The 24,503-nt window shown below is 45.4% G+C and overlaps 1 protein-coding gene across 16 annotated transcripts in view; it reads left to right on the forward strand.

The window, feature by feature from the left end:
* LOC100711527 (receptor-type tyrosine-protein phosphatase mu) overlaps positions 1-24,503 on the forward strand; it is a 219,651-nt gene that overhangs the window by 58,571 nt on the left and 136,577 nt on the right. For all 16 annotated transcript variants that reach the window (XM_025910167.1, XM_025910168.1, XM_025910171.1 and 13 more), the window contains exons 8-9: positions 10,317-10,429; positions 11,429-11,609. In XM_025910167.1, coding sequence (XP_025765952.1) covers positions 10,317-10,429; positions 11,429-11,609 — 294 coding nt within the window. The remainder of the gene's footprint in view (positions 1-10,316; positions 10,430-11,428; positions 11,610-24,503) is intronic.

Consider the following 24,503-nt stretch of genomic DNA (forward strand, 5'->3'; position numbering starts at 1 on the left):
GAGTCGGAGGAACACGGGATGAGGAGGTGCTAGTCTCAATGGCGTTTAGCCCTCAGCTCGCGGCTGATTTTGCATTCAAGCATGTTTCAGTCTAAATAAGAGAAATCACAGCAGATCAGTTGGATCTATCAGTAATCGATCAGCAGCCTGTGATGGTTTCATGGATGTTGGACTTCATTATTTCTGTATTTGTGTCACATGTAAAATCTGTGTGTGCTGTGAGGGATCACACAGCGCTGTTTTATATTTTCAGCCACCAGAGGCGCTGTGGAGCACCCGCTTCATACTCTGATTATATCATGACAAACTGATGAGACAACAGTTCATATCGCACTCTTCCATCACACAACAAAGTGTTTGTGACACACTAACTGCACATTCAGAAATAGATCCCACTGCACGCCATGCTGGGTAATGCTAACTAGCACTGCGCTACCAGCTGTTAGGGCTCTTTGTTCAGGAACGTAAAGGCAGGCGGAGGATGACGAGCAGAGAGCATCTGAGTTTGCGACTTTTAAACAGTTTCATGTTGATTCTGTCTTTTATGGTGGGCGGGGCTCTGGCAGCGCCGCAGGTGCTTTTACCTGGACTGTACAGGCCTGATTTTGATACCCAGACTGACGGTGCTGGAGAAGAAGTTGTGGAGTGTGAAGGTAACAGCACCAGGGCAGTGACACCCCCCACCCCCACCCCAAGTTAGGCAAGTGGCTCCAGCAGGTCCCAGGAACAACATCAGGGATCTCTGTCCAGAAGAGTGCTCAAGCTACTGAGGACCTGAGCTTGAAAGATAGACAGCCCTTAAAGGAGGGAGTTTTATTTTTATACACACACACACACACACACACATAAAGTGTAAAGTGTGTTATGTTAGTCCCCGAAGGGAAATTACTCCTCTGCATTTAACCCATTCACCCAGTGAAGCAGTGGGCAGCCACCAGTGCAGCGCCCGGGGAGCAGTGTGTAGGGACGGTACCTTGCTCAGGGGTACCTCAGGGTAGCCGTTCAGTGGGGTCGAACCCCCGACCTTCCGATCATGGGGCAGACACTCTACCTACTGAGCTATCCCTGCCCTATATGTACATATAGATATATGTACATATCTCTATATATCTATATCTATCTATCTATCTCTATATCTATCTATCTATCTATCTATCTATCTATCTATATATATATATATATATATATTAGGGGTGCAACGATACACAAAATTCACGGTTCGGTTTGGTTCAATACTTTGGTGTCACGGTTCGATATTTTTTCGATACAAAAAAATGTTCATCCCTTTTTAATTTGTCATTTATTAAAATTATAAATATATATTTTAACTCAAAAGTACAGTTTTTAAATTTAATGTTGCTGAAACAACAAAATAATAGAATAAAATAAATCTATCTGATCGAGAAATCCCTCATCTTTGGAAAAGAGAGTGTATTACAGAGAAAGGGCTCTTTCCCAAATAAAAGCTATACTATACGCTTCTTCTGTGTCACGGCTCGGGCCAGCGGCCGTGTGAGGTGTGGAAGGAGGACTCAAATGCAGCACTTATTAAGACGTGAGGGTGATTTATTAAGAATACTGAACATAAAGTGGGGATGGCAAAACAGAACCAAGGATGAACTAAACTGGGAGAATCTAAACCAAAGAGCAGCAAACCTGAACATGGAGGGAGGACAGCAGGGAGAGCACGCAAGGTGACACAGAGGATGAACACAGACGACGCGATGAGGAACTGAGGGAAACACACACTATAAATATACAGAGGGACACTGGGCCATCACATACAGGTGGGAGACACAGCTGGACCTGATTAACCTGACGAGACAGGGGAACACTAACACCAGGGACCAACAGAGGGAGCACAAACCGAGAAACCCAGTATCTAAAATCCCAAAACACAAACCATCCCAAAACAGCCCACAAATAATAACAATAAACACACCAAACACAAAATCCCTGAGTCATGGACTCAGGATCATGACAGTACCCCCCCCCCTCAAGGGCTGGCTCCCGACAGCCACAGAAACACACCAGACCCGGGTGGGCGGCAGGGGGTCCAGGACGGAGGGACCGGACCAGGACCAAAACGGAGGCCCAAGAGTCCCAAACAAAACGTTCACAAACACACAGGGGAGCAGAGTCTGAAACATAGTTCAGGTGGCCGGCCTGGGGCCCAACAGCACAGAAGGCCAGTATGGGACAGTTCAGGAGGCCGGCCACGAAGAAGGCAGTGGTGGCCACAGAAGTCCGGAGGCCGGCCACGCGGAAGGCGGTGGCGGCCACAGAAGTCCGGAGGCCGGCCACGCGGAAGGCGGTGGCGGCCACAGAAGTCCGGAGGCCGGCCACGCGGAAGGCGGTGGCGGCGACAACCTCGTTCAGGAGGACGCCCACATCGGCGATGACGACCATCCAGCAGCCTAGAAAACGGCCAGTGAAAATGAGGTGCCGGACGTGGACCGGATGGCGGCGTGCCAGCAGAACCAGGCAAGGACGAGGAGAAGGATGAGGCAGAAGCTGCTGCTGAAGCCGAACCAGGCGGGGCTGGAGCTGATACGGAGGCCGAGGCAGAAGCTGCTGCTGAAGCCGAACCAGGCGGGGCTGGAGCTGATACGGAGGCCGGGCCAGGCGAGGCTGGAGCTGATGCGGAGGCCGGGCCAGGCGAGGCTGGAGCTGATGCGGAGGCCGGGCCAGGAGAAGCTGCGGCAGGTGATGATGATGACGACGAAGCTGCTGCCGCAGGCAGGGATGATGATGACGATGCTGCTGCCGCAGGCGTGGATGATGACGACGAAGCTGCTGCCGCAGGCGAGGATGCTGACGACGAAGCTGCTGCCGCAGGCGAGGATGCTGAAGAAGCTGCTGCTGCAGGCGACGCTGAAGCCGATGAGGAGGCTGGACCAGACGAGGATGCAGACACGAAGGCTGGACCAGATGAGGATGCAGACACGAAGGCTGAAGCTGAAGCAGGTGATGCTGAAGGCTCTGAAGCTGGCCCAGGCGAAGGCACGAAGGCAGAAGCAAAAACTGCAGCTGGCGAAGATAAAGAGGCTGCAGCTGGCGAAGATAAAGAGGCTGCAGCTGGCGAAGATAAAGAGGCTGCAGCTGGCGAAGATAAAGAGGCTGCAGCTGGCGAAGATAAAGAGGCTGCAGCTGGCGAAGATGAAGAGGCTGCACCTGGCGGCGCTGCAGGCGACAGCGTAGGAGCCGCAGGCGGTGGAGCTGCAGGCGACGGCGTAGGAGCCGCAGGTGCTGGTGCAGGCGGTGATGGAGCCGCTGGAGCGGGCGGTGATGGAACCGCTGGTGCGGGCGGTGATGGAGCCGCTGCTGCGGGCGGTGATGGAGCCGCTGCAGCTGCTGGTGAAGACGAAGAGGCTGCAGCTAGTGAGGATGCCTGAGACGATGGCGCTGCAGGCGGAGGCGTGGAAGCCGGAGGTGAAGGCGCTGCAGACGAAAGCACTGCAGGCGGCGGCGTGGAAGCCGGAGACAGAGGCGCTGCAGGCGGCGGCGTGGAAGCCGGAGACAGAGGCGCTGCAGGCGGCGGCGTGGAAACCGCAGATGGTGGCACTGCAGGCAATGGTGATAGCTGGATGGGCTCCTCGGTCCCCCCAGCGAAAGCAGCAGGCTGAAGCGGTTCCAGAGACCCCTCAGCGGAAGCTGCTGACGACGGTGAAGGCTGGACGGGCTCCTCGGTTCCCCCAGCGAAAGCAGCAGGCTGAAGCGGTTCCAGAGACCCCTCAGCGGAAGCTGCTGACGACGGTGAAGGCTGGACGGGCTCCTCGGTCCCCCCAGCAAAAGCAGGCTCAAAACCAGTAGGCATGGGTGCCCCTGGCACACACAAAACAAAACCAGCAGGCTCGTGGGCCTCTGGTGCACATGAAACAAAACCAGTAGGCACGTGGGCCTCTGGCACACATGAGGAAGGCTGCAGCTGCGCAGAGCACTGACCCTGCTCAGGCAGTGACAGCTGGGTGCAGTCCCTAGCTGGCATCTTGGCCTCCAGGGGTCCAGAGTAAGCTGAGGGTTGTAACCCGGCCTCTGGGGAAGCCCTGGAGTGAGTAGCAGTCTCTAATGTTGCCAGCTTTTGAGGAACAGGTCCATTGTGAAACCGTTTGTCTCCCTGCTCAAAAACCGCGGTGGAAAAACAGTCCTTTAAGGGGTGTATGGGCATAGCTTCCTGTAGAAGGGCGAGTGAAGATCGCGACTGAACCATGGACTGAAATGTGGGTTGTAGTGATGCTAGTGGTGATGGTAGCTGAGTGGCTGGCCGAAGCGGTGGCAGAATAGGTAATTGTGCTCCTAGGGAGGCTAATGGTTGAGCTACAGAATGGGAAGCTAATGGCTGAGCTACTGACTGGGAAGCTAATGGCTGGACACAAAACTGAGCTGGTGAATGGCGATAAAGTCCAGGCTCGGAAGGAGCGGCAGAGACACAGTCTTTCGGTTTTGCAGAGGGTTTATAGATACCCACTTGAGAAGGGTCCGTTACCACGAAGGTAGGTAAGCTATACATATTGCCTCTCATCCCACTCTGAATAGCCCCAGAAAACAAAGTCCCGGAATCTGGGGAAGCCAAAGTATCCCGCTCACTCACCGCATCTGGCTGCTCGAAAGTGAATGCAGACGGGGCATGAAGTCCGAGATCCAAAAGGAGAAATTCCTGCTCCCACGGACATAACGAGCCCAGAAGCCATGGGAGACCGGTCACCAGGCGCTGTAGCCGCCTTTCTATAGCGCGCTGGGACTCGTCATCCTGGCTTTCCAGCCACAGGTCAATGAGCTCCTGTGTGGCATCGACGAGATTCTCCCGTAGCTCCTTAGACGGATTAAGTGCTGCTGGGTCCATCTTGTGGTCGCGTCGTACTGTCACGGCTCGGGCCAGCGGCCGTGTGAGGTGTGGAAGGAGGACTCAAATGCAGCACTTATTAAGACGTGAGGGTGATTTATTAAGAATACTGAACATAAAGTGGGGATGGCAAAACAGAACCAAGGATGAACTAAACTGGGAGAATCTAAACCAAAGAGCAGCAAACCTGAACATGGAGGGAGGACAGCAGGGAGAGCACGCAAGGTGACACAGAGGATGAACACAGACGACGCGACGAGGAACTGAGGGAAACACACACTATAAATACACAGAGGGACACTGGGCCATCACATACAGGTGGGAGACACAGCTGGACCTGATTAACCTGACGAGACAGGGGAACACTAACACCAGGGACCAACAGAGGGAGCACAAACCGAGAAACCCAGTATCTAAAATCCCAAAACACAAACCATCCCAAAACAGCCCACAAATAATAACAATAAACACACCAAACACAAAATCCCTGAGTCATGGACTCAGGATCATGACATTCTGGGGTATATTCTCAGCAGCATATTAAACATATCAGGTCCCCATAAGGAGAATCATGTGCTAACGGCTGTCTAAATGACTCGGGTGAAGTTTGTAGCATGCGTGCTTGTTGTTGTTTTTGTCTGCTTCCACTCGTCTTTGCACTAGGATGATGTCGGCGTAAATGTGCAGTCATATTCGTTGTGTTCCCACTAGTGCTGTCAGCATTAATCTCGTTAAAATGACTTTAACGCCATAACGCCGCAAATCTCCGTTAACAAGTTACTGCGGATCGCCCCGTGCTTGGGGCTGGACGGCATCAACACGTTAACAAGCTAACTGGGCTAATGCACTAGTTCCCACCAATTGAGCATTGCGTGGCACATCCGACATACTGGTTTACTTTTGTCCATGACGCGCTGACCATCAGGGTCATGCTTCACATGAAAACCAAAATAGTTCCAAACGCCGGTAATGAATGAGGGTGGGGAAGGTTCAGTTCCGGGTAGCGTTGAGGCAGTTGCCATGTTGCAACGAGCTTAGCTTCTGTCTTGCTAGCTTGCGCTGCGCTCAGTGGATCTGCACTCGACAGTGCAGCCTAGGCGGAGTAGTCGAACACAGATCCACTGAGCGCTCAACACAGACAGCATCGTCAGAAGAAAAATTGATAAAATAAATAAAAAATTTTGTATTGTTCGATACATATGCGTACCGAACCGAAAGCACTGTATCAAACGGTTCAATATCGATACAAGTATTGTTGCACCCCTAATATATATATGTATATATATATATATACAGTGGCTTGCAAAAGTATTCGCCCCCTTGAACTTTTCCACATTTTGTCACATTACAGCCACAAATATGAATCAATTTTATTGGAATTCCACATGAAAGACCAACACAAAGTGGTGTACACGTGAGAAGTGGAACGAAAATCATACATGATTCCAAACATTTTTTACAAATAAATAACTGCAAAGTGGGGTGTGTGTAATTATTCAGCCCCCTGAGTCAATACTTTGTAGAACCACCTTTTGCTGCAATTACAGCTGCCAGTCTTTTAGGGTATGTCTCTACCAGCTTTGCACATCTACAGACTGAAATCCTTGCCCATTCTTCTTTGCAAAACAGCTCCAGCTCAGTCAGATTAGATGGACAGCGTTTGTGAACAGCAGTTTTCAGATCTTGCCACAGATTCTCGATTGGATTTAGACACCAGACAGGTCAGGGATAGAGTTATTGAGAAATTTAAAGCAGGCTTAGGCTACAAAAAGATTTCCCAAGCCTTGAACATCCCACGGAGCACTGTTCAAGCGATCATTCAGAAATGGAAGGAGTATGGCACAACTAAACCTACCAAGACAAGGCCGTCCACCTAAACTCACAGGCCGAACAAGCAGAGCGCTGATCAGAAATGCAGCCAAGAGGCCCATGGTGATTCTGGACGAGCTGCAGAGATCTACAGCTCAGGTGGGGGAATCTGTCCATAGGACAACTATTAGTCGTGCACTGCACAAAGCTGGCTTTTATGGAAGAGTGGCAAGAAGAAAGCCATTGAAAGATTTCAGACCGAAAGATTTGGAGCAAAATTACAGTTTCATCAAGAAATATTTTTAAGTGACACAAAATCACGCTATGTACCACAGGCCTTCAAGGTGGCTGTAGTTAAACCTTTACTTAAAAAGCCATCTCTAGACCCAGCTGTCTTAGCTAATTATAGGCCAATCTCCAACCTTCCTTTCATATCAAAAATCCTTGAAAGAGTAGTTGTCAAACAGCTAACTGATCATCTGCAGAGGAATGGCTTATTTGAAGCGTTTCAGTCAGGTTTCAGAGCTCATCACAGCACAGAAACAGCTTTAGTGAAGGTTAAAAAAATGATCTTCTTATGGCCTCTGACAGTGGACTCATCTCTGTGCTTGTCCTGCTAGACCTCAGTGCAGCGTTCGATACTGTCGACCATAATATCCTATTAGAGCGATTAGAACATGCTGTAGGTATTACAGGTACTGCACTGCAGTGGTTTGTATCATATCTATCTAATAGACTCCAATTTGTACATGTAAATGGAGAGTCCTCTTCAGACACTAAGGTCAATTATGGTGTTCCACAGGGTTCAGTGCTAGGACCAATTCTATTTACATTATACATGCTTCCCTTAGGCAGCATCATTAGAAGACATAGCATAAATTTTCACTGCTATGCAGATGACACGCAGCTCTATCTATCCATGAAGCCAGGTATCACAGACCAATTAGTTAAACTGCAGGAATGTCTTAAAGACATAAAGACCTGGATGGCCGCTAACTTTCTGCTTCTTAATTCAGATCAAACTGAGGTTATTGTACTCGGCCCTGAAAATCTTAGAAATATGGTATCTAAGCAGATTCTTACTCTGGATGGCATTACCTTGGCCTCCAGTAACACTGTGAGGAACCTTGGAGTCATTTTTGACCAGGACATGTCCTTCAACGCACATATTAAACAAATATGTAAGACTGCTTTCTTCCATTTGCGCAACATCTCTAAAATTAGAAATATCCTGTCTCAGAGTGATGCTGAAAAACTAGTTCATGCATTTATTACTTCCAGGCTGGACTACTGTAATTCTTTATTATCAGGATGTCCTAAAAACTCGCTGAAAAGCCTTCAGCTAATCCAAAATGCTGCAGCAAGAGTACTGACAGGGACTAGAAAGAGAGAGCAGATTTCTCCTGTTTTGGCTTCCCTTCATTGGCTTCCTGTTAAATCCAGAATTGAATTCAAAATCCTGCTCCTCACATACAAGGTCTTAAATAATCAGGCCCCATCTTATCTTAATGACCTTGTAGTACCATATCACCCTATTAGAGCACTTCGCTCTTGCACTGCAGGCCTACTTGTTGTTCCTAGAGTATTTAAAAGTAGAATGGGAGGCAGAGCCTTTAGTTTTCAGGCCCCTCTTCTGTGGAACCAACTTCCAGTTTGGATTCGGGAGACAGACACTATCTCTACTTTCAAGATTAGGCTTCAAACTTTCCTTTTTGCTAAAGCATATAGTTAGGGCTGGACCAGGTGACCCTGAATCCTCCCTTAGTTATGCTGCAATAGACGTAGGCTGCCGGGGATTCCCATGATGCATTGAGTTTTTCCCTTCCAGTCACCTTTCTCACTCATTATGTGCTAATAGACCTCTCTGCATCGAATCATATCTGTTATTAATCTCTGTCTCTCTTCCACAGCATGTCTTTCATCCTGTTTTCCTTCTTTCACCCCAACCGGTCGCAGCAGATGGCCGCCCCTCCCTGAGCCTGGTTCTGCCGGAGGTTTCTTCCTGTTAAAAGGGAGTTTTTCCTTCCCACTGTCGCCAAAGTGCTTGCTCATAGGGGGTCATATGATTGTTGGGTTTTTCTCTGTATTTATTATTGTGCTATCTACTGTACAATATAAAGCGCCTTGAGGCGACTTTTGTTGTGATTTGGCGCTATATAAATAAAATTGAATTGAATTGAATTGAATTGTTAACAGGAAACCATAAGAAGCCCCGTTTGCAGTTTGCCACAAGCCATGTGGGGGGGACAGCAAACATGTGGAAGAAGGTGCTCTGGTCAGATGAGACCAAAATGGAACTTTTTGGCCAAAATGCAAAACGCTATGTGTGGCAGAAAACTAACACTGCACATCACTCTGAACACACCATCCCCACTGTCAAATATGGTGGTGGCAGCATCATGCTCTGGGGGTGCTTCTCTTCAGCAGGGACAGGGAAGCTGGTCAGAGTTGATGGGAAGATGGATGGAGCCAAATACAGGACAATCTTGGAAGAAAACCTCTTGGAGTCTGCAAAAGACTTGAGACTGGGGCGGAGGTTCACCTTCCAGCAGGACGACGACCCTAAACATAAAGCCAGGGCGACAATGGAATGGTTTAAAACAAAACATATCCATGTGTTAGAATGGCCCAGTCAAAGTCCAGATCTAAATCCAATCGAGAATCTGTGGCAAGATCTGAAAACTGCTGTTCACAAACGCTGTCCATCTAATCTGACTGAGCTGGAGCTGTTTTGCAAAGAAGAATGGGCAAGGATTTCAGTCTGTAGATGTGCAAAGCTGGTAGAGACACACCCTAAAAGACTGGCAGCTGTAATTGCAGCAAAAGGTGGTTCTACAAAGTATTGACTCAGGGGGCTGAATAATTACACACACCCCACTTTGCAGTTATTTATTTGTAAAAAATGTTTGGAATCATGTATGATTTTCGTTCCACTTCTCACGTGTACACCACTTTGTATTGGTCTTTCACCTGGAATTCCAATAAAATTGATTCATATTTGTGGCTGTAATGTGACAAAATGTGGAAAAGTTCAAGGGGGCCGAATACTTTTGCAAGCCACTGTATATGTACCCGTATATTTGTTTAGTTCAGATTTGAGTTTGTGTCTGTAGATGTGAGAAACAGATCCAAGTAATATTACTCACAGCTGAGCTGATCAATACCAGGATTAAGTGTGTGTGTGTGTGTGTGTGTGTGTGTGTGTGTGTGCCATTTCTCAGCAAACGAACACCATGACAGGTGAGGAGGTGTTTGTTGGTCACATGACCTGACACATATCCCCACAATCCCCGGCGATTAAACCTCTGATTGAACTGTCACTCAGACTTTGTATGTGTGTTTGATACAATAACACGCGCGCACACACACACACACACACACACAGGTGAACATTAACCTGAACGTGAAAAACAGACATCATTGTATCCTGGCTGGTGTGTGTGTGTGTTTGAGATGAAATGGGTCAAGACAAAGTAGAGCAGCACCACCGGGGATTCTGGGTAATAGAATCCAGGTCTGCCGTGTTTCGCCGAAGGTCACAAATATTAATTGTCTTGTTAACACCTTCCTCCCTCGTTAAGAGTTTAGTGAAACCCAGAAGAGCATGTGTGTGTGCGTGTTCATGTGTGTGTTGTCAGACTGATCTTGGTTCTTTGTCCCTCAGAGCCCCCCGTACCCATCGCCCCTCCACAGCTGACAGCAGTTGGTGCCACCTACCTGTGGATACAACTTAACGCCAACTCGATCAATGGGGACGGACCAATCATTGAGCGAGAGGTGAGTGCTGATTGGTCACTGATTCAGAAGTGTGGCTACAGCTATGACATTAGCTAACATTGCATATTCTGTTAGCTTATCAGCCTGCTGTTCCCTTTAACAGGCTAATAGTCAAAGAAAGTTTAGATCTTTTTCATAACACCTAAACAAAAGTCTAATTCAGTGCCACACCTGCCCTGTGCTGGGGACACTGTGGGGAAGTCATGGCAGATCATGGACACATATTCTGGTCCTGCCCATCCATACGACCCTTCTGGTTGGAAGTTTCAAAAATAATTCCAAAGCACTGGGATTTAATGTAAGCTGTACATTTGCATCAATGTATCTGGGATGTTTTGCAGAAGATTTAGTTACAGATGATGTTTATCTCCTGAGAATTCTTTTGGCATCTGCCAAAAAGGCTATAACAAAATGCTGGCTTTGTAAAGATCCTCCCACTGTAAGTCTTTTTAGTTCTGTAGTGGAAAACAGATTGATGGAATGTATGACTTTCACCCTACGACTTCAGGGGGACTTGGGAAGGAGACGTTGGAGAAAATGGCTGGGCTTTACAAACTGTGGCAGCATTCTTTAATGCATAGAACTTAAAATACTATAGTATTTATGTATGTATGTATGTGCAGATGTATATATGTGCATATATTTGTCTTCCCATGACCTCATAATATTTTGTTTGTTTGTTTTTTGGTTTCCCTTTTTTTCTTTTTGCTGTATAAAAATGTTTCTAAATAAAAAGTATCGAAGAAAGTTTAGATCCAGGAAGATGTTTTATTTTTGTTTTGTTTTTTTACCTGGTCAGGTGATTTTGACTACTTCTGTCCACTGATCAGAGCAGGCTAAATCATTGTCCCTGTATGGGCACAAGGCTTAGGTTTTTAATCCAGATACCACTATGTATGGCAGTAGCCCGGGAACCGTTATCTCAGATAAGGGTGTTAGTGGACACAGGGGAGGTTCTGCTGTGGGGCAGCCTACCTGTAACATCGTGCTTGCTTTCAGGTTGAGTATCGGACAACGGCAGGCATGTTGATCGACACCACACCGGTTGATAAGCCCACTCATAAAATCGGGCATCTGGACCCTGACACAGAGTACGAGATCAGTGTGCTCCTCACCAGGCCCCTGGACGGAGGCACAGGGAACCCCGGGCCACCGCTCAGAGCCAGGACCAAGTGTGCAGGTGAGTGAAAGTGAGGTCACATGGTCGAACCCTGGAGATAATCGGTGATGAGGGCCGTTTCATGTCATTATAGTTGGTTTTGTTTTGTAGAGACCCTCAGGTGATTGCTAGCAGCTAGCAGCTAACCGTGTGGCTCCACTCACACTGCTTTTATTAGGAGGTTAATGGCTGAGTCATTAGCGTACCGTGCTAAGCTGCATTAGCACTGAGCTCATCAGGTGGCTAATGGTTAACGGTGAGCTCATTAAGACAGCCAGCTTTGTTAGCATCACACTCGTTAACTCTTAATGGCTACTGCGTACACACTACGCTAGCAGTTAATCTCCTGAATGAACACACCAACACACTCTGCTGCAGGTGTGTGTGTTTGTGTGTGTCTCTGTGTGTGTGTGTGTGTGTGTGTGTGTGCACAAACAAAAAACTGGATGTAATTAGTAATTAGCTCGCTAATTACACAGGTGCAGCCTTTTTATTGCTGCTGCAGTTTTTACTTCATCTGTGGAGTGTTTGCTTGTTCCACACGTTTCTGTTTGTTGTAATTATTATTAGTGCCAGTCTTCACAATTCAGATTCATTTGATCTGTTTTTATTCACATACCTGTGTTTGAATTTATAGAAGGAATATAACCCATATGCTTACATTATTGTCAGTATAATAGTGAACAGTTTGATTATGTCTGTTTTTTTACATGATCACATTATCAACAGCAACAAAGAGCTCTGTGTTTCAAAGATAAACTATATTTTTAAACAAAGAACATCAGCAGACACTTAGATATACAAGAAAATGTAAGAGAACAATCATAATTTCAAGAAAACCACAATATTATTTTTTTGGTAGTGATAACATCAATCTCAGCCTAAAAGACAGTGTGCAAGTTTTTTCATATCAGCATTACACCACCTCTATTTTCCACAGTAATAATTATAAAAGCATTCACTTCAATTTCCTTCAAGAAAAAAAAAATAATAAAAAACTTTAACATAAAAAAGTCATGTTTGAACAAAATATGAATCAAAATCAATGCAGACGTTTCCGATGCCGACGTGTTTTTATGTGCTTGCCTCCAAACTCGATGTTTTCCAGTCCTGCTGTCAGTTGTTCCAGTGGCAACACTGTGAACAAGTGTGTCAGGTTTCAACATGCCGGCGTCTCAGACCTGCTGCTTCATGACTCATTTCAACACCTCGCAGCCACTGTCATGTTCCTATAAACATATCTGTCTGCAGAATCCCCCCTTTACACCCCCCATAGCCCCCACCCTCAGAGGCGTTCTGTCACAATGAGCTGTGACGGCGAGGAGCAGGTTCATCTTTTAGTGTGTTTTCGAAGTCTGTTATGCGCATGTGTGCTGTCCTACATGGACGTGGATTCTTGTTGCACTTCCTGGTACAAGCCAACTGAGAGACTCTTATTCCAGGAGGAAAAATGAAAAACATGCCCAGCAGTCAAGTTCTGATGATCACTGATTTTATTTCGGTCATTGAGGAGGCTGCAATGGTCTGTGGTGAAGTTGTCATTGGCGCTGATAAAGCTCTGACAGCTTTGCTGAGTTTCTAATGATCCCTGATGAGAGTCTTTGTGCTAATGGTGTTAATGAAAGCTCGAGTTGCTCTTGGTGACGCGGTGATGGTGTGGATTTGGTCTGCTGTGTTCTCACAGCCTGTATGAGGTTCTAATGGTCCTTGGTAGTGTTCTCACAATCTGTATGAGGTTCTAATGGTCCTTGATAGTGTTCTCACAATCTGTATGAGGTTCTAATGGTCCTTGGTAGTGTTATCACAGTCTGTATGACGTTCTAACGGTCCTTGATAGTGTTATCACAATCTGTATGAGGTTCTAATGGTCCTTGGTAGTGTTCTCACAGCCTGTATGAGGTTCTAATGGTCCTTGGTAGTGTTCTCACAGCCTGTATGAGGTTCTAATGGTCCTTGGTAGTGTTATCACAATCTGTATGAGGTTCTAATGGTCCTTGGTAGTGTTCTCACAGCCTGTATGAGGTTCTAATGGTCCTTGATAGTGTTCTCACAGTCTGTATGACGTTCTAACGGTCCTTGATAGTGTTATCACAGTCTGTATGAGGTTCTAATGGTCCTTGGTAGTGTTATCACAATCTGTATGAGGTTCTAATGGTCCTTGGTAGTGTTCTCACAGCCTGTATGAGGTTCTAATGGTCCTTGATAGTGTTCTCACAATCTGTATGAGGTTCTAATGGTCCTTGGTAGTGTGATCACAGTCTGTATGAGGTTCTAATGGTCCTTGGTAGTGTTATCACAGTCTGCATGAGGTTCTAATGGTCCTTGGTAGTGTTCTTACAATCTGTATGAGGTTCTAATGGTCCTTGATAGTGTTCTCACAATCTGTATGAGGTTCTAATGGTCCTTGGTAGTGTGATCACAGTCTGTATGAGGTTCTAATGGTCCTTGGTAGTGTTATCACAGTCTGCATGAGGTTCTAATGGTCCTTGGTAGTGTTCTCACAATCTGTATGACGTTCTAATGGTCCTTGATAGTGTTCTCACAATCTGTATGAGGTTCTAACGGTCCTTGGTAGTGTTATCACAGTCTGTATGACGTTCTAATGGTCCTTGATAGTGTTATCACAGTCTGCATGAGGTTCTAATGGTCCTTGATAGTGTTCTCACAATCTGTATGAGGTTCTAATGGTCCTTGATAGTGTTCTCACAATCTGTATGAGGTTCTAATGGTCCTTGGTAGTGTTATCACAGTCTGTATGACGTTCTAATGGTCCTTGGTAGTGTTATCACAGTCTGTATGACGTTCTAATGGTCCTTGGTAGTGTTATCACAGTCTGTATGACGTTCTAATGGTCCTTGGTAGTGTTATCACAATCTGTATGAGGTTCTAACGGTCCTTGGTAGTGTTATCACAGTCTGTATGACGTTCTAATGGTCCTTGATAGTGTTATCACAGTCTGCATGAGGTTCTAATGGTCCTTGATAGTGTTATCACAGTCTGCATGAGGTTCTAATGGTCCTTGATAGTGTTCTCACAATCTGTATGAGGTTCTAATGGTCCTTGGCCAGACTATTAACTCGTTCTACCAAACGTGTTCACATCACTCCCATCTTATATTCTTTACATTGGCTCCCAATAGAGTTTAGAATTCGCTTTAAAATTCTTGTTTTAACATATAGAGCACTAAATGGCCAGGCCCCAGATTATCTATCCAAGCTTCTTATAAAATACACTGCTGCTCGTCATCTCCGCTCACAGACTCAAAGTCTCTTAGTTGTTCCCCGTACACGACTGAAGACAAAAGGGGACAGAGCCTTTCAGTCTGTTGCACCAAGGCTGTGGAACAGTTTACCACTACAGTTACGTTTGCTTGACTCTGTGGATTGTTTTAAAAAACAGTTAAAAACTTTTCTGTTTAAACAAGCCTTTTGTTGATCTCTTCATATTTTATATTTTTTACATTATTTACATGTGATCTTTTATATTGTGTACATTGTCTATCGATTTTATTGTTTATTTTAATATTTATGTACAGCGCTTTGTGATTGTCTATCTGCGAAAAGCGCTTAATAAATAAAGTTTACTTACTTACTTACTTACTTGGTAGTGTTCTCACAATCTGTATGAGGTTCTAATGGTCCTTGATAGTGTTATCACAGTCTGTGAGAGTTTTGTGGTTCCTTAGTATGTTCTAGATGACAAAACAAAGTGATTGTGTCAGTCTTTGTGATAATGTCCACCTCTCTGGGACTGTCACCAGACTAAAGCAGGCCCTCCTCTGAAATTGACAGCAGGAATCACGGAGAAACCAAAGATATGTTAAAAACTGTGTGTGTGTGTGTGATTGACAGCTCACAGACTGTTAGTCTTGTGACACACACACACTCTCAACTTTCGCTCTGATGACACTCGTCTCTTTCTTCAACTCACTTTTATTTATTCATTTTAGTGCTGATCAATTATGAAGCAGCCTGCGTGTGTGTGTGTCGTCAATAATGGATGAGTGTGTCCATCATACAAGCTTTAGGACTTAGAGCTCAGTGAGGCGACTCAGCGTGGTGGCAGATAAACAGGACTTCGTCATTTCACATTCTGCTTCATACCCTCATCTTCATCACTGATCAGTGCGACAAACTCTTCATCTTCCATCAGGATCAGCGAGGCTGTCTGAACGTCCTCCTGTGATCTGCGCCGTGTTTAGTCAAACTTTATTCATCCTCTGATGTATAAACTAAACTGATAAAGCTTCACTGATGTCACAAACATTTGTCTTCAGTTCAGGCCGTCCAGAGAAGGCTGCGGAGTCTTTCTTCTACTTCATTATTATTATTATTATTCACATACACACTGCCATCAATGTGATCTCTAAAAAGTTTTCTGAGATCAAAGATGAAAGAGAGCTATCATATTTTCTTGGGTTTAACAAAAGAAACCCCACAGAATGAATAATATAAAAATATGATACTTGTATGTTTTGCTGTAATGTTTATGTAAAAACAAACTTTATTACATTTAGTCTGTATGTAGTCAGAGGTAAACACGGCAGAACAATCAAACACATTCTCAACAACATCATGCACCTGGACACTTTGTAACCATGTCCGTGCTCTGTGTGCTCACTCATCTGTTTATTCATGAAAAACGGATGTTTGCAGAGCCGGTGAGTCCTTTAAAGACAGAGGGAGGAAAGCTCTGAATACAAACGCCATGTGGGTGGAGCCTCAAAATGAATCAATAACATCTTTAAATGTTTCTTGAGATATCTGTCTGCTGGACGAGCAGGTGCACATGATCAATACATTTAAAGCTGAGGGAAGTAAAAAGCCCAGGTGTCAGTTTCAGAGCTGATCCTGAGAAGCAGACATTGATAAATCGAGTAAAACTGAAAATCTGCACGTTTGGTGGCGCCAGAAGTCAGAGGGAACCCAGAAGCCGAGGCGAGCCGAGCTGGAATCCTCCCGTTTATAGAAAGATGAAGAGTTGAGCATCAGTCATGAAATAAAAACCTTGTGTGTGTGTGTGTGTTAACATCCATTAAAGTGTGTGTGCTGTTTGTTGAGGCTTTTAGAAAAATATCACATGAATATTTGAGGTTTTTCTCTTTCCACCTCAGATTTTCACGGTCTGCTCAGCTCTCCGACGTTTTAGTGCTTTTACTTCTGTGCCTGGCTTTCCGTCTTCTTCCTTCCGACTCCGATGGTCCAGCTCTACGAAGTGTCCGCTGTCTAATGCTCAGAAGTCGTCATCAGGCCTTTATTAGTGCGAGACAAGCGGATTTTAAGCAAGCAGCTGGTGGAGACCAAACCAGAGCTAAAAGACAGCAAGCACTGCTCAGAGGATTGCCGACATGATGAACGTCTCAGTGGACGTTGACATTGTTGTCCCAGAGTCGCAGCGTCTGTTTGTTTTCCCCTGGGAACGATCGCGGAATAAAATCCAGACATGAGAGACGAAATGAGAAATGAAAGCTGAAGGCGAGCAAGTTCATGAATGTGTTTGTGTCAGTGTGTAGCAGAACATTCATAGCGGAACGTTCACCTGTAGCAGAACGTTCATAGGGGAACATTCATAGCAGAACATTCACCTGTAGCAGAACATTCATAGCAGAATGTTCACCTGTAGGAGAACGTTCATAGCAGAACGTTCACCTGTAGCAGAACGTTCATAGCAGAATGTTCACCTGTAGCAGAACGTTCATAGCAGAATGTTCACCTGTAGGAGAACGTTCATAGCAGAGTGTTCACCTGTAGGAGAACGTTCATAGCAGAACGTTCACCTGTAGCAGAACGTTCATAGCAGAACGTTCATAGCAGAACGTTCACCTGTAGCAGAACGTTCATAGCAGAACGTTCACCTGTAGCAGAACGTTCATAGCAGAACGTTCACCTGTAGCAGAACGTTCATAGCAGAACGTTCACCTGTAGCAGAACGTTCATAGCAGAACGCTCACCTGTAGCAGAACGTTCATAGCAGAACATTCACCTGTAGCAGAACGTTCATAGCAGAACGTTCACCTGTAGCAGAACGTTCATAGCAGAACGTTCACCTGTAGCAGAACGTTCATAGCAGAACGTTCACCTGTAGCAGAACGTTCATAGCAGAACGCTCACCTGTAGCAGAACGTTCATAGCAGAACGCTCACCTGTAGCAGAACGTTCATAGCAGAACGCTCACCTGTACTGTAACGTTCAGGTGTAGCAGAACATTCATAGCACCACGTTCACCTGTAGCAGAACGTTCATAGCAGAACATTCACCTGTAGCAGAACGTTCTGTTCATAGCAGAACGCTCACCTGTAGCAGAACGTTCATAGCAGAACGCTCACCTGTAGCAGAACGTTCATAGCAGAACATTCACCTGTAGCAGAACGTTCATAGCAGAACGTTCACCTGTAGCAGAACGTTCATAGCAGAACATTCACCTGTAGCAGAACGTTCATAGCAGAACGCTCACCTGTAGCAGAACGTTCATAGCAGAACATTCACCTGTAGCAGAACGTTCATAGCAGAACGTTCATAGCAGAACGTTCACCTGTAGCAGAACGTTCATAGCAGAACATTCACCTGTAGCAGAACGTTCATAGCAGAACATTCACCTGTAGCAGAACGTTCATAGCAGAATGTTCACCTGTACTGTAACGTTCAGGTGTAGCAGAACATTCATAGCACCACGTTCACCTGTAGCAGAACGTTCATAGCAGAACATTCACCTGTAGCAGAACGTTCTGTTCATAGCAGAACGCTCACCTGTAGCAGAACGTTCATAGCAGAACGCTCACCTGTAGCAGAACGTTCATAGCAGAACATTCACCTGTAGCAGAACGTTCATAGCAGAACGTTCACCTGTAGCAGAAGGTTCATAGCAGAACGCTCACCTGTAGCAGAACGTTCATAGCAGAACATTCACCTGTAGCAGAACGTTCATAGCAGAACGTTCATAGCAGAACGTTCACCTGTAGCAGAACGTTCATAGCAGAACATTCACCTGTAGCAGAACGTTCATAGCAGAACATTCACCTGTAGCAGAACGTTCATAGCAGAATGTTCACCTGTAGCAGAACGTTCATAGCAGAACGCTCACCTGTAGCAGAACGTTCATAGCAGAACATTCACCTGTAGCAGAACGTTCATAGCAGAACGCTCACCTGTACTGTAACGTTCAGGTGTAGCAGAACATTCATAGCACCACGTTCACCTGTAGCAGAACGTTCATAGCAGAACATTCACCTGTAGCAGAACGTTCATAGCAGAACGTTCACCTGTAGCAGAACGTTCATAGCAGAACGCTCACCTGTACTGTAACGTTAGGTGTAGCAGAACATTCATAGCACCACGTTCACCTGTAGCAGAACGTTCATAGCAGAACACTCACCTGTAGCAGAACATTCATAGCACCATGTTCACCTGTAGCAGAACGTTCATAGCAGAACGCTCACCTGTACCGTAACGTTCATGTGTAGCAGAACATTCATAGCACCATGTTCACCTGTAGCAGAACGTTCATAGCAGAACACTCACCTGTAGCAGAACTTTCATAGCACCATGTTCACCTGTAGCAGAACGTTCATAGCAGAACGCTCACCTGTACCGTAACATTCATGTGTAGCAGAACATTCATAGCACCACGTTCACCTGTAGCAGAACGTTCATAGCAGAACATTCACCTGTAGCAGAACTTTCATAGCAGAACGCTCACCTGTACTGTAACGTTCAGGTGTAGCAGAACATTCATAGCACCACGTTCACCTGTAGCAGAACGTTCCGTTCATAGCAGAACGCTCACCTGTAGCAGAACATTCATAGCACCACGTTCACCTGTAGCAGAACGTTCATAGCAGAACACTCACCTGTAGCAGAACATTCATAGCACCATGTTCACCTGTAGCAGAACGTTCGTAGCAGAACGCTCACCTGTACCGTAACGTTCATGTGTAGCAGAACATTCATAGCACCATGTTCTCCTGTAGCAGAACGTTCAGGTGTAGCAGAACATTCATAGCGGAACGTTCACCTGTTCCACACACAGAACATGAGAATTTCCACATATTTCTGCTTCAGTGCCCTTGGCTCTTTGCTGGAAGAAAAGAGATATCAGACTTCCCAGCATGCACTGGGAGTGTCCTTGTGTCTCTGGTTTTAAGAATCTGATCTGACGTCAGCATGTCAATCAGCAGGAGCTGAACAGGGGCTCATGACTGGAGGCGGCGCCCTCTGTGGGTGACGTGCTGTACCACAGATGCTGCGTCAGCACGCTGGCCTGTTATCAGTCAGTTGAACACGACGCTCGTTAAGAGTTTTTAGCCTGGACGTCTTGATGAATTCAGATTTATCTTTGTGTTTTCTCGTCATGTTTGGTGTGTAAAAGCTGATCTGTGATCAGTGCTGAGCTCACAGGATATGGAGAACCTAATCTGTATTTAGACTGGATTCACTGGTTTCCAGCTGCTCTCCCACAAAGCGGCTGTTCTGGTCAGCGCCTTCGATCATCCATCACTGATTCTCATCTCTCCTCCTCCTCCTCATTTTCATCCCTGCTCTCATATTAGATCTCCTTGAAATGAAAAATTAAACCTCTCCTCCTCCTCCTCCTCCTCCTCCTCTCCTTCATCCTAAAGTCACCTTCAGATGTTCATCACTCGTCTCTCTGCCTGTAATCTGTTCTTCTTCTAAGGTGTTTAAACTGAACACATGTGACAGCGGCATGAGGAAGAGTGTGGACATTCCATCAGACAGGAAGTGACCTCAGAACATCCACAGAAAAAACAGAGCAGTAATAATTCTGTGTGTGTGCGTCACTTTCTGAAAGGTGCTTTGTTCCTTATACAAAAACATTAGCATCACTGATTTATGCACATATCTGCAGCATGTCATTAGCTGGAAAGTGTTTATGGTCACAGCCTGTAGGGGGCGTTAGGTTTGGCGCCATTTATATGAGCTCAGTTCGGTTAATATCTGTTAAAGAAAAGGGCTGGACAATGTGGAACAAAATGACTTCTGTCGATTTTATATTGACTGGGTTTCATAATTCTATGGAAGAAAAGTTATTTCACTGCAATCATGTTTATCGTTTAACATCCAGCTCCAAAGAAATGCCGTGATAAACGAGGAGAGAGCGAGGTTCTAATCGTAAAACTCTGAAAGGTTGAAATTTCCTGCTTTTCACTGAGAACAAAGCACCAGCTGTGTGTGTGTGTGTGTGTGTGTGTGTGTGTGTGTGTGTGTGTGTGTCAGCAGGGTGAATGTTGGAAATCTGTTTCCATCAGTCAGGGTCGTGTTGGCTGAAAAGGTCACAGGAAAAGGGAGGCTCAGAAACGCAGAGGGAGACGAGTTCAGCTTTTTAAACCCAGCAGAAGATTAAAAAAAGACTCATGTGGGCAACAAACACGTCCTGGTAATGTGGAGAATCAGAGTCCACAACTTGTGTGTGTGTAATTTACTAATTATTAGATATTGAAACCAGTGCACTGAAGGCTCTGCCTCCCATTCTACTTTTAAATACTCTAGGAACAACAAGTAGGCATGCAGTGCGAGAGCGAAGTGCTCTAATAGGGTGATATGGTACTACAAGGTCATTAAGATAAGATGGGGCCTGATTATTTAAGACCTTGCATGTGAGGAGCAGGATTTTGAATTCAACTCTGGATTTAACAGGAAGCCAATGAAGGGAAGCCAATACAGGAGAAATCTGCTCTCTCTTTCTAGTCCCTGTCAGGACTCTTGCTGCAGCATTTTGGATTAACTGAAGACTTTTCATGGAGTTTTTAGGACATCCTGATAATAATGAATTACAGTAGTCCAGCCTGGAAGTAATAAATGCATGAACTAGTTTTTCAGCATCACTCTGAGACAGGATATTTCTAACTTTAGAGATGTTGCACAAATGGAAGAAAGCAGTCTTACATATTTGTTTAATATGTGCGTTGAAGGACATGTCCTGGTCAAAAATGACTCCAAGGTTCCTCACAGTGTTACTGGAGACCAAGGTAATGCCGTCCAGAGTAAGAATCTGCTTAGATACCATATTTCTAAGATTTTCAGTGCCGAGTAAAATAACCTCAGTTTGATCTGAATTAAGAAGCAGAAACTTAGCAGCCATCCAGGTCTTTATGTCTTTAAGACATTCCGGCAGTTTAACTAATTGTTGTGTGTTACCTGGCTTCATGGACAGATAGAGCTGCGTGTCATCTGCATAGCAGTGAAAATTTATGCTATGTCTTCTAATGATGCTGCCTAAGGGAAGCATGTATAATGTAAACAGAATTGGTCCTAGCACTGAACCCTGTGGAACATCATAATTGACCTTAGTGTGTGAAGAGGACTCTCCATTTACATGTACAAATTGGAGTCTATTAGATAGATATGATACAAACCACTGCAGTGCAGTACCTGTAATACCTACAGCATGTTCTAATCGCTCTAATAGGATATTATGGTCAACAGTATCGAACGCTGCACTGAGGTCTAGCAGGACAAGCACAGAGATGAGTCCACTGTCAGAGGCCATAAGAAGATCATTTGTAACCTTCACTAAAGCTGTTTCTGTGCTGTGATGAGCTCTGAAACCTGACTGAAACTCTTCAAATAAGCCATTCCTCTGCAGATGATCTGTTAGCTGTTTGACAACTACTCTTTCAAGGATGTTTGATATGAAAGGAAGGTTGGAGATTGGCCTATAATTAGCTAAGACTGCTGGGTCTAGAGATGTTTTTTAAGTAAAGGTTTAACTACAGCCACCTTGAAGGCCTGTGGTACATAGCCGATTATTAGAGATAGGTTGATCATATTTAAGATTGAAGAATTAATTAATGGCAGGACTTCTTTGAGCAGTCGTGTTAGGATCTTAATAACTTCAGGTCCATGGGGGGAAGTCCACTTCTGTTCAGGTAGTTTAGAGGTTGGGTTAAAGCTTCCCTAAGTCAGTAATGATGCAAATGAACTTGTGTATCTGTGAGATGTTCCTGAAGGCGTGGCTCTTCTGTAGTAAGCAGAAGGGTCTGAGCTGAGAGGCACAGATATGGTTATGAATGGTGCCTCCAGCGGACTGCTGCGGCAGTATCACTGTGAAGGCTGCGATACTTTCAGAATAAAAGCATTGGTCTTGGCTGAAGTGAAGCTAATGAGGCAATAGAGAGAACCTGTGATAAACAGACATTGAGGCTGCGTCAGTGAAACAGTGAGGAGCTCTAAACACAGCGTTCTGTAATGTGACTCTGTCTGCAGCAGCTCTTTACACCGGACCCAGGAGGGAAGGCAGCATTACTTTAATAAACTCAGCCATGTCATTTCATCGTCTTCATTATTGATTAGGCTGAAAGTTTCTGATCAGATTTAGCACTTCAACATTTAGTCTGTAAATCTTAAAAGAAATTGTCCAGAACCTCGGCTTCTAATTCATTTGGTTTCTCAATTCCAAAAACCCAGAAAAGTGAAATATTAAATAATAAACAAATAATTTAATATAGAATAATATAAAAATACAACATAATAATTTTTTTTGTTATTACTAATATCTAATTTTCCTTTAAAAGAAAATAAACCTGAAGAAGATAAAAAGAGATGTATTGATTACTGTCCTGATCGATTGATTGGCTGTTATCTCCGTTCCCTGAGCTCACTCTCAGTCTGCAGGTTGGTGTTAGCATCTTACCTTTGCAGGTGTCTGACCTCTGAAAAGGTTCACCTTACTGTCACAGTCCGACCTAACATCAGTAATCTGAGCTTTGTCAAAGTATCAGTAATCTGAATACACGATGGGGTAATCAGTAATCTGCGTACACATTGGTGTAATCATTAATCTCATTACACGTAGGTGTAATCAGTGAATGCTGTGAACATGGCACTCTGTAGTTCCTGATGGTTGTCATTTGTAGTTTTTACCATGTTGTGGAAAACTACCTGGTGATGTCAGCGACCGAGCGTGCTGGCTCCAAGTTAGATTTAAATGTCAGCCCAAAAAATGATGGGATGGAAACCATGACGACCACACACACACAAACACACACACAGGTTTGATCAGAGGGGAATGGGAGGATTTTATGTGATAGCGTTCACTCTCCCCTCAGGGATTATGGGTAATAGGATCCACCTCAATGCCCCCCCCTCCTTCCTTTGACCCCCGACCCACATTGTTGCCTTAGCGATGTCTCTGTGTGAGTGTGTGTGTGTGTTCCCTGCAGACAGAGCATTTAAGTCGACATCTCTCTTTCAGAGCAACAATCGAGGTGCAGAAACTCACAAGTGCCTCTATTGTGTTCAGCTAAAAGCCTGCGGTGTGCGTGTCTGTGTGTGTGTGTGTGTCTGTGTGTGTGTGTGTGGTCGATTGCGGCTGCAAACTTCTTTCCTGTTATTGAGACACACACACACACACACACACACAAAACCACAAACGACAACAAAGAACAGGAAAGGTATTGTTCACCAGCTGCAGAAAATACCTGAAAACACACACACACACACACACACGCACACACACACAGGGGATTTGTCAGGAGAAATTGCTCTTTCCTGCTCTCATCTATCATTCCCCCTCTGAGTGGATCGCTGTCTGTCATCTTGAAATAAAGCACTTAGATTGGCCACTAGAAAGACCATGTACATGTGTGTGTGCGTGTGTGCGTGCGCAGTTCGAAGCCTCCTTTAATCTCTCTGTGTCTCAGAGGGAGCTCGGGTTTTTTCCAGTGTTGGTTAAAGTCTCTGCTGGAGGCTCAGAGGTGGGAGGCGGGGGAGGTGGGGGGAGCTTAGGGTCTGTGTGGTTCTGAGGAGCCCAGACTGGACAGGCTGTAATGGTTCCCAGATGGTTCCGTCTGTGTTCAGGCTGTGTGTTAATAAAGTTTGAGTTGAAGTCTGTTTCCGTCCTCAGTGAAGCGTCAGGGTGGAGTCTGCAGTGCTGGATACCGATTGGTCCACTCCTCAGGCT

This window comes from Oreochromis niloticus, linkage group LG9 (assembly GCF_001858045.2).
Source record: "Oreochromis niloticus isolate F11D_XX linkage group LG9, O_niloticus_UMD_NMBU, whole genome shotgun sequence".
NCBI lineage: Eukaryota > Metazoa > Chordata > Actinopteri > Cichliformes > Cichlidae > Oreochromis > Oreochromis niloticus.